General features: G+C 40.4%; 1 protein-coding gene across 1 annotated transcript in view; it reads right to left on the minus strand.

The window, feature by feature from the left end:
* The window catches only part of INPPL1 (inositol polyphosphate phosphatase like 1), a 1,746,155-nt gene that overhangs the window by 1,252,978 nt on the left and 476,649 nt on the right, over positions 1–16,528 (minus strand). The window contains exon 6 of the mRNA XM_044073026.1: positions 15,145–15,235. Coding sequence (XP_043928961.1) covers positions 15,145–15,235 — 91 coding nt within the window. The remainder of the gene's footprint in view (positions 1–15,144; positions 15,236–16,528) is intronic.

Raw genomic sequence — 16,528 nt, forward strand, 5'->3', positions numbered from 1 at the left:
CCATCAGGGTACCCCCCCTTTACATTGATCAACAGCAAAATTGTACTCTTACTATTGTAGAAACCCGGACCTGATAAAGAATATGAGGAGAAATTGTTCAAAAACCTGCAAAAATTAGTTTTTTAACCCTGTACTGGGATACTGAGGGAAAGGGGGTGAGTTGCTCATTACCCCAGGAATTCAGGACTGTATAAGTCCAACTGGCTGCATGTCAGCAACCAAACATAAAAAAAGCCAGATGGGAGACTAGGTGAAAAAGTAAAAAGATGGGAAAACAAACTGACTTAGAGTTATCAGAACAAGGAATACAAAACAAAAACTGAATTGGTTAGCAACCCCCCAGCTGTACACTTACAACAAAGTGAGGACAGCTGATTAATGTTTTTTAGAAGAAGAAGAAAAAGCTTTGGGTGATATACCAAACATCTTTGGTCAACAGGGGAAAACAGATGTAGGGCTTATTCGGAAAAGCAGGCCAGTAACTATACACCAAAGTCAGCATTTAGACCACAAAAGAAACAATACCCTTTGAGAAGAGATGCAGAGCAGGGGAAATTTAAACCTATAATAGCAGCATTACTTAAGAAAGGAGTACTGGTAGAATCTTTGGGTTCACCATGTAATACCCTCTATTTCCTGTTAAAAAGCAAACGGGAATGGCGGATGGTACAAGGGTTTACAAGCTGTAAATGATGCAATAATACCTAGGGGGCCACGGGGCCAGACCCACACTTTTGAATGATTTGAAGCCAGAACAGAAGTATTTTACCGTGGTAGATATAAGCAATGCTTTCTTTTCAATACCTATACATCCGGGTAGTCAGTATTGGTTTGCTTTTTCATTTCAGGGTAAAAGATACACCTATACTCGACTACCACAGGGATATTTTGAAAGTCCAACAATATTTGCACAGGAGATGGCTAGCAACCTGGTGGGATTTACTCCACCAGGGGCAGTCAAGTTCTACTTTATGTGGATGACATCCTTTCTTGCAGCCCCCACCCAGCAACAGTGTAGGGAAGATACGATAGCATTATTGATTTTTTGCAGAACAGGGGCATAAAGTAAAAAAGCATAAATTGCAACTTTGGAAAACACAGGTTAAGTACCTGGGATATGTGATATCCAAGGGGGGAGAACATTAGATGAAGATAGAAAAGCAATTTTAAACCCCAAACCAACTACCAAGAAGGAAATGATGTCCTTCCCGGGGGCGACTAATTTTGTCGAAGTTGGATACCAACTATGTGGAATCGGGTCCATTGGCTGATTTAATTTTTTAAAAAACCTATGGCAGCACAAGATATACTAATTTGGGCTCCAGTGGCAGAAGCAGCCTTTTTGCAGGCTAAAACAATTGATAGCTTCATCATTAGTTTTTGGGGCTTAATTATCATAAGAGATTTTTTTAGACTGTAGATTGTAAGCAGGGATATATGACATCAGTTCTGACGCAACAGCATGGGAATAAGCAGCCCCATAGCTTACTATTCATCACAGTTGGGCCCAGTGGCACGGTTGCCACATTGTGTACAAGGGAGTTGTTGCAGCTGCAAAGGCAGTACAGGCTTCGGGCCCCAATGGTATTATTTCCCCCCTCTTCCTTGAGGGTGCCTCATGCAGTTGCGAAAATTTTTCTGCAAGAGAAAATTGCATTTTGTCTCCGGGTAGACATCTTTCTTGTATGACCATACTGCTGAGCCCAAACCCCACATGGTGATTGAGGTACACATTAAATCCATCAACGTTTCTTCCAACCCCCGTGGATGGCACACCACAAGTTGCCTACAGGAAATGGAGCAAATAACTTTACCCGACAAGGGTCTTACTGATATACCTTGCTGATGCAGAGGTAAAATTTTATGTGGGCGGATCATGAGGGAAAGGGGCCTACAGGGAAAAACTAGTGGGTTATGCAGTGGTTATTGATGTTGGGATTTAGAAGCCCAACCCCGCCAACTTGTCTGCTCAAGCAGCAGAATTGATAGCTTTAACACGAGCTTGCACTCTAGCAAAGGGCAGATGTGTGAACATATATACTGATAGTCAGTATGCTTTCTACAGTGCATGTTTTTGGGAACAGTGGAAGAATAGGGGAATGATAACATCCACTGGTAAACCGATTAATCATGCGCAACTGATTTTGAATTTATTAGATCTATTCAGTTACCTACTAAAGTAGCTATTTGTAAATGTGCAGCTCATACAAACAAAGGGTAAGATTTCAAAAAGGGAATGGGGAGGCGCGCTGCAAGCAGCCTCAGACTCAGAAACTTTACTTTTGAATGAGGAATTACAACCCCCTGAGATTTTAGATTTAGAAATGTTAAAAACAATGCAAACATTAACTACAAAACAGAAAAACAGAAATGGGTAAGAGGAGCAATCCTTGAAGAGGATTTTACATCTCCAAAAGAGAAAGCCAATATTCCATCTAATTTATTTAGATATGGCTTTGTTGAGCCATGGGCAGAGCCATGTCTCAACAGGGGGATGGTACAGTTAGTTAACAGAATATTCCAAACAAGGATTTTAAAATACACACAAAAATTTTGTGCAGCATGTCATATTTGCAGTAAACATCATGCACAGGAGCATTTAAACCAAGCAAGGGAGTTTCCACACCACCATATCCATTCCATACTATTTGTATGGACTTCATAGAACTGAATAAATGTGAAGGAAAGAAATACTGTTTAGTGATCATAGACATGTTTTCAAAATGGGTAGAAGCTTTTCCAACCAGGAACTGGATGCAGCAACAGTGGCAAAGGCCCTAGTAAAGGAAATAATTCCTAGATTTGGCATACCCGGGAAAAGGGTCTATAGTGACAATGGGACACATTTTGTCAATCAGACAATTCAGCAACTTGGGAGGGGGTTTTTTATTTCCTTGAGGGAAACATTTTGCACCACCCCCAGTCAGCAGGACTGGTGGAGAGGTACAATGGGATTTTGAAAAAAAAGTTAAGGAAGTTGATGAGTGAGACTCAGAAGAATTGGATTTGCTGTTTACCTCTAGCATTGCTGAGCATGAGAACAGTTCCAAATGTAAAGGGTTTGACTCCCCTTTTAAGTAGTATTTGGAAGGGCATATTATGTGCCACAGTGGAAAGCTCTTATGCCTGCAGAGCTGGAGGTCGATGGCTCATTAGCCAGTTACATGAAAAGATTGTTAACCAATAAGACTGTTTTTCAGTTAAAATCTTTTCAGATAAAGAACAGAAAAAACCAGAAAATGCAGCCCCAGGATCCTGGGTTTGGGTAAAAATCATCAAAAGAAAAAATGGACGAGTCCAAAATGGGAAGGTCCGCCCGGTACTGTTGCAACGCCTACTGCAGTAAAGGTTAGGGGAGGTCGTCCTGGGTTCATGACTCACTGCAAACCGGTAAAGAATTTCCAGTTGATAAAAATTTTGTAGCTGATATACACAAAACAGAATAAGGGCAGAGTGTATAAAAGTACAAAGCAACCCCAAAGACATTGGTTTACTGTTTTACTGATCATACATTATTAACCATGTTGGTAGTGACTTTTCTTTTGTTGGGGGTTTTTTCCCGCAAATAACTAAAAGATAAAAGTAAAAACGTGATGGACTGGCCACAGATTGGCATCCAACTTTAACACATAAGCTATGAAACGTGTATGTAGAGACTATGAACATTTCAAATTGTTGGGTTTGTACAGCCCTATAACCATTTTTCCCATAAAAAACCTTTTTATACAGGTTCTGTGAGATCACAGGACAAAGTGGCACTTTTTTACCTGTTACACAAAAAAGGGAAATTTTTTGTTTTACAAAAAAGATACCTCCAAGTTGGTTGGAGTAATTGAACATAACTGTGTCTTATAAATGTTATATAAAAACAAAAGATCAGAGTATTAGTTGTACAAAATTTTGAATTTTTTTGAGCTTAATGAAAACAACATTGAAAGGTGTACAGAAAAAACCTGAATTGTATAAACAATTGTCTGTTATAGACAGGGAAAAAGTTTCATTCAGAGTTAACCCCCATCAGTACTAAAGTAGAAAAATTTTTATTTTGTTTGTGGGAAAAAGCAAAAATGGTTACCTGAGAATTGGTCCGCAGTTGTTTTTGGGTTATCTGGTTCCAGCAATAAGACATACTGCAGAATTGCCTCTGGGTAAGATAAATGTGGAGATATAGCTCAAAAAAATGGGAACTCAGTCAAGAAACCTGCTAATCCAGTGGGTAAAATCGAAGCTGATTGGAAAGATCATTCATCCGTAAGGATAAAGAGAAATTGACTCATATGGACTTGAGTGACAGTGTTATATCCTGGGCTGGAATAATTAGCCTATGGAGCAGTCAAATCGATCTGGGAATTGAGAAAATTGTCAAACTTCAAGTAATGAGTAAGAATTTTTCTGCTCGAACTTGTGACTGATGAACTGAATGCAATGAGAACTGTTGTTTACAAAACCGAATGGCTCTTGACTTCACCCTAGGGGGGAGGTGGACGGCTTATCAAAGAAGAATGCCGGGAATCCCAGACAATGAGCATGAAATCAATGACCACCTAGAGGTAATTCAGCAAGTATCAGCAAGGGAACCAGGCCCAAACCCACTGAGAACTTTTTTCCCGAATCTTTTTTGGGGGGGGGGTTCAATCCTAATGAATATTTTGATTGCTATTTGTGTAGTTCTGCTCATATTGGGAGCATGTGTTTGTTTGGGGGTACCTTTGTGAAAAGATTAGTTAGAGATTTTTGATGTATCTGTAACTGAGACTATGTATCAAAGGGTTGAACCTGTTGATACCAAATGAAATTCTTTCTGAAATATAAAACAAATGACTTGCCTGGTTGAAAGTTCCCGGGGAGGAAGAGACTAGGGGAAAGAAATAATATTGTTTATGTTTCTGAATAGAATAAAAGCATTAATAGGAGGGAGAATGTTAGAAAAAAATGTACTTAAACATATACAGAATGTTAGAATAATATGTACTTAAACATATATAGAACTGTTAGAAGAATCTGTATTTTAAAAATATATAGAATGTTAGAAAAACATGTACTTAGACATATATAAACTATTAGAAGAATATGTACTTAAACATATATGTAGTGCAGAGTTTAGAAACAGTATAATATGTAATGCATTTGATTCTATTTAACAATATGGCAGAAAATGATCTTGCATGTAATTGCTTGAAATTCAGCTGCAGTATAGTTAACCTCTGACCCTGGCAGTAGCCAGCTCAGCAAGCTTATGTCTTTCAGTAACTATAATCTGCTGGGTCAGAGAGAAATAAATATGTATGCATGTATATCTTTCTTCCTTCCACCCAGAAGGATGGTTTTTTGAACACTATCAGAGATAGGGACAGCTGCTAACCAGAGAGACAAAGGAATGTTTTAAAAAAAGAACCCCCCAGTAACTAATCTAAGAACCTTGGAAAACTACATCTACAAGAAGACATTGTAAATGGACCAGGTGTTGCCAAAAATGTTTTTATAAAAATTTTTTAAAAAAATTACCTAAGCATCTTCTTATGAATGAAGTATTATGGACTATAGTGGAAAAGCCCTGTGACTGACCACGCCCGTAAGGTGGACAAAAGCTGATTGCAAATGGTATATAATTGAGGGTATTTCCTGTATGGAGTCAGTCAAAACTCTATACTTGTTTTGTTTTTTGCCTCCTAATGTACATTAGTAAAGCAATATTGTTTGAACCTGAGCATCCTGTGTTATTGACTGTCATTTTGAAAAGCCTAATGATTTTACAGTCTGATTTTAACAATTTATTTGACACTTTCACATAGTGTAACAAGAGTTTAATACCTCTGTACTGCCCACAGTTATGAATGCCCCCTTTGTTCTTGAACACTGGCACTCTATGCTTATTCTTCAGTCATATGGATATGCCTTTCTCTCCCCCCTGCTATGAGTACCCTCAGGAGACATTTCTCCCTATCTCACCCAACACCTTATTCATATCTGCTGTGACCTCATCTGAGCTTTCCTGACTTTAGTTCTGTTCTTCCTACTTCTGTGGTGGGCTCCTCCTCTTCTCTCATCATAGGTCATTTTGGGGAAAAACAAGAGTTTTCTTCATTCAGAAGCTGCTGGAAGCACCCCTTTCCCTCTGTCTTTGATATCCTGTGGACTGGTGAGCAGGTTGTTGCTGACATCCCTTATGAATGGTGTCTTACTATCCTCTCTCTTTGTCTCTGTCTTGCAATCTGATACAGTTTTCTTAGGACCCTGAGAAATGGTTTCAGGGTCAGCAGTAGGATTCTTGTATAAAAACTGGTAGGAATCAGGAACCCTATAATATCTGTCTGGCTTAACAGGAGCTGGAGGGAAAGAGTCAGGAGTTAAGTTAGCCTCTGAAAAAGCATCATCCACAATATCAAAAATAGGAGGAATAGCCAGGGGTCTAATGTTGGGGAAAAAGAAGAAAATCCCTTAGTCTTTTCTTAGATTCTGAGTACTCCTGTCCTTCCCAGTGAAAATGTTCCCTCATTTCATGCAAAGTTTCCCCAAAAGAGAACTCCTCAGGGGGAGAAGCTGAAAGAATGGATTCCTCAGCATCAGAATCCTCATAAGGCGGGAAAGAATATTCCTGGTCAGAAGAAGAAGAAACTGAAGAAACAGAAGCCTGATCAGAGGAGTCATAATACACTTCCTGCCTTGGCCTTTTACCTGGAGGGGGATGTGAACCCCTAATCATAGTAAGCAAGTCCTCCGCCATCTTAAGTAACTGTTTCTGAGACTTGGGTGCCAGATCAGAAGAGGCCTGGGCTGCAGTCTTTGATTTGGAAGGAGTCTCTGCCTTTGTTAGAAGTTGAGTAGGCCTGAAAACCCCTTCGGAAGCCGGTACCTGCACAGCGGCTCCGGACCCATCTGAAGGAGCATTGTCCAAAGGTCCTGCAACAGAAATATTCAAAGGCCTAGTTGGCTCCTCGTGGGAGTCCGTTTCGGCCATCGGTTCCGAAATGGCCGACGACAGGGGCTACAAAAGTGACTCACTGACGACGGCCGAACCTGAAGCTGGCTCTGCTTGTACAACATCTTCTGATTTGGACCTCGGAGGCCTGTCTTTATCCTTGCGTCGTTTGTGAACTCCGGTAGCCGGAACCGTATCAGACGACATTTTATAATTAAAATGCCTACCGAAGTAATGAAATGCAAAATCGTACCTTCGTTTAATAGTTCGTTGATTGAATCTAGCACAAAACCGACAACTAGCTACGTCGTGGTCAGGGCCTAAGCAAGGAATACAGTAAGAATGAAAATCCTTATGAGGTATTTGCTTCCCACATGAAATACAATTATTAACTTTTTCTGACATTGGACTGGAGCAAGAAAAAAAGTTTCCCCAATGGGGTACTTCGCTTTGAGTAGGAGAAGAAAGTCTTCGGATTGAAGTACGTTTATAAAAAATTGTCAGGAGTCAGCCGACCGGCACTTGCGAACTGCTATCACCGCACGGCAAGAAAGACTGGAGAACATGGTGTCGGCTGCCAGCTTTGTACTCCTGGCGCTCTGACGTCAGGGAGCATGGCTGAGCAGCCGACGCCGGACCCATACTTTGGGATTCTGGCCGACCAAGGACTGCTTGCCGGCAGGGGAGAACCCTACAGTCATGACTGCAACAGTGAAACACGATGAACATCTGTGTGGGGTCCAGCGAATGGAGGTTCCCAATCTCTCCATTTATGAGTTCCATAATGATTCGCTCCATAGCCTTACAGATCAGACAGGTAAGGCTTATTGGTCTGTAGTTCCCAGGGTCAGTTGTGGCCCCACCCTTGTGTAGCGGGACCACCACTGCCGTGCGCCATTCTATGGGCACATATCCTGTGGAGAGGCTGAGACTGAACAGGATATTAAGATTCGGGGTTAATTCCTTTTGGAGCTTGTGTATGACACAGCCTGGGACACCATCTGGACCCATGGAGGCAGTGTTTTTAGCTTTAGATAGAGCCTTGTTAACCAACATATCAGTAATAATTGGACTTACACAATCCCCTGGAATGGTAATAGGCCCTGTAGGTGGTGAGGGGGGAAGAAATTTGCACTGAAGCTGTCAGCCAAGATGTTGGCAATGTCAGAAGGGTCAGTGTATTTTGTTCCATTTTGTACTAGCTCAGAACAGACCTAAGCGTTGCCATTTAAGTTTTTCACATAGCCATAGAAGGCCTTATGGTTAATCCTTGGCAACTTTCTTTTCAAAATTAGCTTTAGTTGACTTGATGAGGGCCCTCAGTTTCTTACTAATACTGATCAAGGATGATTTTTCTACTTGAGATTTGGCCTTTTTTTGTATGTCTCCTTTTATTGTAAAGTTTGCTTATGGCCGGGGTCCACTAGACTGGTTTCTTCTTGCTTGAGGAAGGAGTCTTGGTTTTATTTGGGATAGCATGGTCCATGCAATCCTGAAGATGCATATAGAGTGCCTTGGTGTAGGATCCTGCATACTGGATATCATTATCCTTCTTCAAGGGAATAGTGAAGCTTTCCACTTCGGATGCAGGTAGTTTGAAGTTTTCTTTGGAAAGGTTTTTGACTATGGTTTCTTTGACTGGGGGAGGTGGAGGGGTGAGGATGTCCAGGGTTATCAGTTTGTGGTCGGATCTGACCAAGGAAGGAGTGATAACGGATGTGGTACAATGGGCGCCCATATTTGTGATGATTAAATCCAATATGTTGTTCCCTCTAGTGGGGGAACATACTAGTTGTTCAAGGGCATTTGAATTTATAAATTCTATGAATCGCTGAGCATAGGATTTGGAACATTGGTAGTTCTCCCAGTCTATACCAGGGTAGTTGAAATCACCCAAGACTATGGTGTTGGGTAGGACCTTTATATTTTCCAATGTCTCAAGGAATGCAGAGTGAACATCTTGGAATATGGTGGGCAATCTATAACCAGCTATGACTTGAAATTGGTTTTGCCTGCTGATAGTTGCGCATGGATGATCTCTGGGGCATCATGCTGCGCTACTAGCCTGGAGATATGGGTATCCTTGATGAATATGGATACACCTCTGCCCTTTGTACTGCGATCCGGTAACTGAGGCCGGAAGGTAAGATATGAATTGTAACCTGGCAGTGCTGGGGTGCTCTCTTGAGCCTTGAACCAGGTTTCCGTCACTGCACAAACATCGATTTTCTCCATGCTGAGGAGAGCCTCAAGTGTGTGCATTTTGAGGTTGAGACTTCTGGCGTTGAGTAGCATTATCCTTAGTTTTTGGTTACCTGTGCAGGGTACGGTGGTTGGTTTGTCCTTTGAGCCTTGCCTAAAAACGGCACTATGAGGACGGCAAGAGCCTTGGCCAGTATTCGAAAACCTAGGGGTGACAGGTGCAACCCATCTCTGGCAAAACAGCGAGGCTTGTCTATCATGTCATCCCAGGCAGACAGACACTGGATCCCCTTAGAATGACACCAGAAGCTTAGCCAATTGTTGAAATTGCTCATTTTGTCTTTGTATTGTGGTATCATTCTAGGTGAAGGTAGTATGCTACTCAAGATCAGGGTCATACCAGCATGGGCTACATGATGAGAGAGCTCCTCAATGTCTCTTTTCATGTAGTCCAGGGAGGTACATCTTAGATCATTCACACCAACATGTACAATGACAGCATCATACTTGTACTTGTTCTGGAGTGACCTAAGTGTCTGTGTTATGTGGCGGATCCGAGCACCCGACAGGCAGCTGACAGTAACCTTCTCCTTGCTCAGACTGGTGAGTGGAACATACATATATATACATACACACACACACATATATGTACTTTACTGTCCTTTCTTAGATTTAAGCTTCACCCCCTCCACACAGAAACAGAAAGAGACAATGCACGCATGTGCCTGCGTGCGCACACACACACACACACACACACACACACACACACACACACACACACACACACACACACACACACAATCTTTTGAATTATGCTACAACTTGTGTTTTATGTTCATTGACATTCAGCACCTCTTACCTAAACTTGTTTCCTTCAATGCTTGGTCTTGGCCAACATTAGATTAGGGGTTCCAGGCTGGGGCCTCATGAAGTTTATAATTTAACTACACCATTACAGGAGCTAGTCGAGTAGTTGATGCATTGTCTTTTATTCAAAAATCAACTTGTTTTGAATGACGATGCAGTGTCTTTCTGCAAGATCATCATCAATGATCAAAAGTAGCCTGCTAAAACACACATTTTTATTTTGTTTTCCTATGAAAATATTAAACAACAAAATATAAATCAGGACCTAAAATTGTCTCACTGATACCTCTTCTTCTTTCGGCTTTTCCCAGTTAGGGGTCGCCACAGCGGATGACCTGTCCGCTCATGATTGGCAGTGGAGTTTTACGGTGTCGAGTTGCCAGCCTGGCGCCCAACCTTTCACAGAAGGCACACACACACGCACACTCACGCCTAGGGCCAATTTAGAGTGTCCAATCCACCTACAGCATGTTTTTGGGATGTGGGAGGAAACCGGAGCACCCGGAGGAAACCCACATGACCACAGGGAGAACATGCAGACTCCGCACAGCCTGCACCCCAGCCGAGGATCGAACCGGAGAGGCTCTTGATGTGAGGTGGCAATGCTAACCGCTGCACCACCGCAGCCGCTCTAAAACTGTCTCACTAATACATACCTTTGTATTAAGTGAATGCTTCTTCACTGCTACTCAAACTCAACTAATGGTCACGAAACAGGAGAATGGGTTGGGTTCTAATTGCACCTGCTTCCATTCCTACCATCTCCTAGATAATCTAGTTACATGTCTACCCAAGTCGGCTGACTGCAGGTGCACCTAACAAATTCCAGTAATTGTCATTTACTAAAGCCACTGTCAACAGCATACACTACTTCTGTAAGTGCACAGAGTCAATGAAGTTCTCATGACAAGTACAAGTAATCCACTGTTTAAATGTTCAAAAAGCAAACCAACAAACCCAACTATTCTTGCCATACAGCATTTCAGCATACATGCCTCTCATTCCCACCACTCATCTATAACCACTCTACAATTTCTACTTCTGTGAAAGGCTAACATGCACTAATTTAACACTTGCTACTAAAAGCATGCAAACACATTCTCTTACCAAATGGAATCTGCACATTTCTTGTACATATTCAACTAAGTAACCACCCAATCAAAGCACATTTTACTAAAAGCATCATAACATCTCATATGGATTAGTATTCCACTGATTAAGCTGTGTGACATTCATCCTAAACTACGGCCCAGTAAAACTATAAATGATGTTTTAAATCCTTTCCCAAAAGTTATACCTACATTTCCCAATGATTCTGTGAGGAATGCACCTGCTCGTCTTAAACAAATGCATATAAATACAGGAAATGCCTCCACAATAGGCACAGATACTTACCTTACTGCATAACTATTCTCCTGATATGCTGTTTCTGAAATAAGGATAACAAGCTCCAATGATTTTAAAGTTAGACTTCCAGTTTACATTAATCAGACAAGATCAAACACGGGAGTTGTATATATAATCTGTCCCGCTCTCCTTTAAAGTATCACACTCCCCAGAAAGGCACTCATCAGCATTACAGCATGAAATACAATAACTGTCACAGACATTTATATACCTCCCCTTAAATGTCACCTGCAGAAGTGATCCTTACTTAGAAATCATCCTGTTGAAGAGCCCAAACAGAATGGATACCTGTGCAAATTATTTTCCCCAGTACAAAAACTTTGTCATATACCTCTGCCAAAGATTATAAAAACAAGGATGAGGAAAGCAAAGCTGAATGGATTCTTTATCCTTCTAGCCAGGGAACATCACAGCCTACAAGGAACCTTGTTTGCAAGTGTTTGGACTGAAGATGAAGAGGTACAGCATATGACTGCAAATAATAGACAAAAAAATGATAAACTCCTAGAAAAGCACTCAATGAACAAAAATCACACTAGCATTTGCCATTGAGCTCTGACTACAGGAGGACAGAACTGGTGGGAGCAATAAGGCACCATTTATAGCATAACATGTCAAAAGCAGCATTATATCAAGGACACAATGACCCAACTGATAGTGGGGAAAATTTGATGCGGGATAGAATATGACAAGAGTTCGGCTGCATGAAGCCACTTCACCATGTGAAAGTCCTGCTCTGCGAAAGCACCCAAGTAATACTTCCTATTTTATGTATTAGGTCATACCTTCATTACACTGCATGTAACCTAGTGCAGTGACAGTGATGCCCATTAGTACCACCATAAGGTCTTCTCAGGGTCTACCAAGCCACTACATATCACAGGGAAAGGGCCACATTCTAGATAAAACCCTGTGCTCTCTCAAGTAAAGCAGTCAATAAGCAATCATTAGGCAGAATCACCTGTTACAGCAAATGACCTAAGTTATGCCCGTAGCTCAAGATTTCAGTTCAGAAAATGTACTGCATTTGTTTGACTGACTGGATGCCTAACGATTTCATTCACCAATAAAGGATCTAAGAGGACCTGTTTCTCAATGTCTTTCTGTCACTCTTCCTGATTTCCTGCACTAGTATCAGTGTCATGAAAATGTGGCAAGTAAGGGAAGGCAGTTAATGCTAATTTAATATTTACAGTTGTAAGAGTAAAACATAATTTATGTAACTCTTAAGCATATACAGGGTAGCATTTTAATGCATATTTTATGTAGTATGTCAAACCTAAGGGATTATGGCAATTACCCAAGTAACATGAACAGATGCAGTTAAAACATACCGCAGTCAGACATCGAGGCAAAGAAATATGCTTCAAAATATCTCCAAAATACACCCAGACATACATTTCTTCACAAAACTAAATTTCTTGCTAACAATCAAGTCACTTAAATGCTATGTCCACAAGATGTTTTAGCAATGTTTGGAAGCTATTTAAATAATTCCCATAAGAAGGTAGCAGCAGAGTGGATATATAATACTAGACATACAGGTGTTCTAAGGTAATAATAGGTTGGGTAAAACTAAATAACCCTATCATAGAGGTGATATCCACACAATCAACAGCCAGTTCAAATTAAAACAGAGATGGCCTGACTTAGTAAATCTCAGCTAATGCTATTGTCCCCAACCACATTCATATATCTAGCAAAACAAAGTTTATCTCACTTTTTATATGCACAGGCTAAGTGTTAAACAAAGAGAGCCATGTAGAATCTGTGTTTTTATTTTCTCTCTACCACAATGCAACACATGAGCAGGATACTTCAGCCTTTCATTATTTCTCAGTTTTATATCTACCAAAAGGGTATAAGCCTCAAAAGTCCAGAGTTTCAAGTTGCATCTTGACCTATAGTCACGGCCACTACAGAACTAGCACATTATGTCAACAGGAGATTTTACCAAGTACTATGATTTAATTCACATAATTTAGGGTAGACAGTCAAAACATATTTATCTAAAATGTATGTTTCTGTGTGTATAAATGCATATACACTAGGTATACATGTATTTGTTTATTCATTCATTCATTCAATCATTAACTCACATTTGTCAACCGGGGAACTACTTAACTGGGCTCAAAGCTTTTTCTTTAGTGCAAACCCATGGAGAAAAGCTCCACTAAAATAAGAACACATTATAAAAATTACAAAAAAGTAATAAATGCAAATTATGATGATAATTAAATGAATGAAACATTTGCTACAAGCACTGGTATGTATACCCAGTAAAAAGATCAGGAGAAAAATAAAAAACAAACCGTAAGTCTACATGTGCATACAAATAGTCATACATCTCCTTGACCTTGTGGCATGGGTCACATCTAAAAAGGGATGGAAGAGGTTCAGTTCATTTACCTGCAACAACAAAATAAAAACTAAAGGAAGCCCTAAGTGTAGGCTTTTGTCGGTGAGGAGGCAGAGGCCATCAGCAGTCATGAAAGATAGCTAAGGTCTTATGCTTTTTAAGTTAATCTTATGTCAGCAGCGAGGACTAAGAAAGAAGATGGGGCAACTTGTTGGGATACACCACAAGTTAACAGGGCAGAACTTCCATGGAAGGGGTGGGGGTGACAAGTGACAGGCAGCAATTATAATGGATTCCAGCACTATGTAAGCCTTGGAAAATAACATCTGTACAAGCTGGATCAAAAAAAGAAAAGCAGGGTGGGTCACTCTATTCTGGTGGAAGTCTGTAGATGCTGGGCAGTCATCTCTACAGACAGCTATAGATTTGGGTTCTCTTAGGGTCAGTAACCAGTAACACCTCTCCTTAGTAATGGGTGCTAACCCTAGCACTGGCCCTTCTCCCAACCATAACCTTATACCCTTATAACTTAGTAAAACCTTTCCAGTAACACTGCCACTTACACATGACACTGAGACACACAAACACACACACTAACAAAACTACATCAACCCCCCCCCTTACCCAACACTGACCCTAACCCTAAAATGCACACACACACACACACACACACACACACACACACACACACACACACACACACACACACACACACACACAAAACCTATCTCCAACCCTAATTCTGACGCAGACACAAAAACGCTCTCACCACCTCCAACCCTACTCACCTTCAGTCCCTCGACATTTTGAAAGCTTGGCTATCCGTACATTAGGTATTAAGCACCACCTACATCACCCGTCAGCCAAATGGACATTCAGTCAAATAGAAGTAACATGAACGAACATATCTACATTTCTGTTTTAAAGTATGTACCTTTCTGTTGCATTTATACCCAGTTCATGATTGAAAGGGGCCAAATGACCAGTTCACTTCACTTCCCTGGCAAACAAACGTTAAATAATTAAAATAAATTAGTGAATGTAAATGGAAGTCAGGTATTTCTGTCTCTACACTGCATTTCACCGAAAGCTAAGAAATGTAGTCTGCAAATTAAGAAGGGCATTAAAAGCTATTTTTTACTGAAATAAAATAGAAAAATTCCAACCTCCGAAAAAATGGAATTTTAAAATAACTTCGGCCAGTTGTTCCTGAACAACATAAAAGGTCCTGAACAACATAAAAGGAAACCACATCAGACCTACCACCACTGCATTACAGAATGCTGAAGTTTTATTATGAGCATAAGTTTAAACAAAGGGGAAAAAAGCATGGACTGTATAACTAACCAGCTGAAGGACAGAGCAAAAGACAGAAAAAAAATATTGATACCTTCTGTAAGATTCTGGTCAGAATAGGTAAGCTTTGCTGGTCAAACACCTTCAATAGAATCTCAAGTCCAGACAGAACTTTATCCACTTCACTAGAAGACAAAAATAAACCAAATTCACAAACATGCAGAGAACAGATCATTGTACAATACACATACAAGATTAGCATGCTAATGAAATATCACTATCACTGGGGATTTAGCTTTACAAAATCCATCTTGCACTTACACTGATTGCAAGAGTTGAAAAAAGAAACCATCTTAGTTGCTTGTTCACCAGACAGCCTTAAGGAAATATCCAAAAGTAGAAGTCTGGAAAAAAATACCAAGTTCTGGTCCCTGCTGTCTCTCATCCAGGAATGTTAGCATTCAATAAATGACTTAATGGCCATTCAGATTAATATATGCCAGTATTTAAAGCTCATCCTGTGCATGTAATCATTCCTGAAATGTTCACGAACTGAAAAATACAGAAGTGAAGGCCAAGACGCCCCTATGTTCCAGTGACTTATACGTGAATTCTTTGGGTCAGGAGATGAACTGGAAACCAGTTAACAACTAAAATTAATTTTCAATACCCACTTTATCCAATTAAGGGTAGGAAAGAGTCGGATCTTGCTCTAGAAAGCAACTGACATAAGCCAAGAACCAATATGATGGACAATCAGTCAATAACAAGACAGTAAAATTCTGGGAAATGTATGAAGAATGATACAAGTAAAAAAAAAAAGGACTACTCTTCTTTCTACAAAGGGAATAAATATTCTCAAAAGATTCCATAAAGAAAGCAGACTTAACACTGGAAGCAGATAGTAAAGAGAAAGAGTAAGTAAAAATTAAAGTATGATTTAGTATACAAATAAACTATTATACACGGTGCCGTTTGCATAACTTAGTCATGGAACAGCAGACTAGTAGGGCATATCACTAACATATCTTTAAATATAAATAAATATCCTTTTAGTATCAACATGAAATGAAGCATCGTTAAAACTCAAGAAGTAGATAAATATGTATTCCCCATAAATTAACTGATTTGCTAAAAGGCCCTTAGCAGTTGGAAAAGGACAACTGTGTAGGTAATGTTCCACCATAGTACATATTCGAACAGATCCCTGATGCAGCAGTCCTCCTTACAACTGGATCTTAGCTGCTAGCTATCCCCATATGTCCATCGTCATTCCTAGACCCCAGAATCCTTCCCTCTTTGTGTAGCACACATATGGTCCTTGATTTATCCAGTCATGCTATTATAAGACTGGTGCCCACCTACAGGATTTTAGAGCTTTCTTGCCAGCAGCCACAGGAAGACCTTTGAGGCAAAGATTCAGGCTAAGGAAAGGAGGAGGTATGTAGTCTGAAAAAGAGATAACACACATATTCCCC

Source organism: Protopterus annectens, chromosome 5.part1, assembly GCF_019279795.1.
Source record: "Protopterus annectens isolate FY-2018-M chromosome 5.part1, PAN1.0, whole genome shotgun sequence".
Lineage (NCBI taxonomy): Eukaryota > Metazoa > Chordata > Ceratodontiformes > Protopteridae > Protopterus > Protopterus annectens.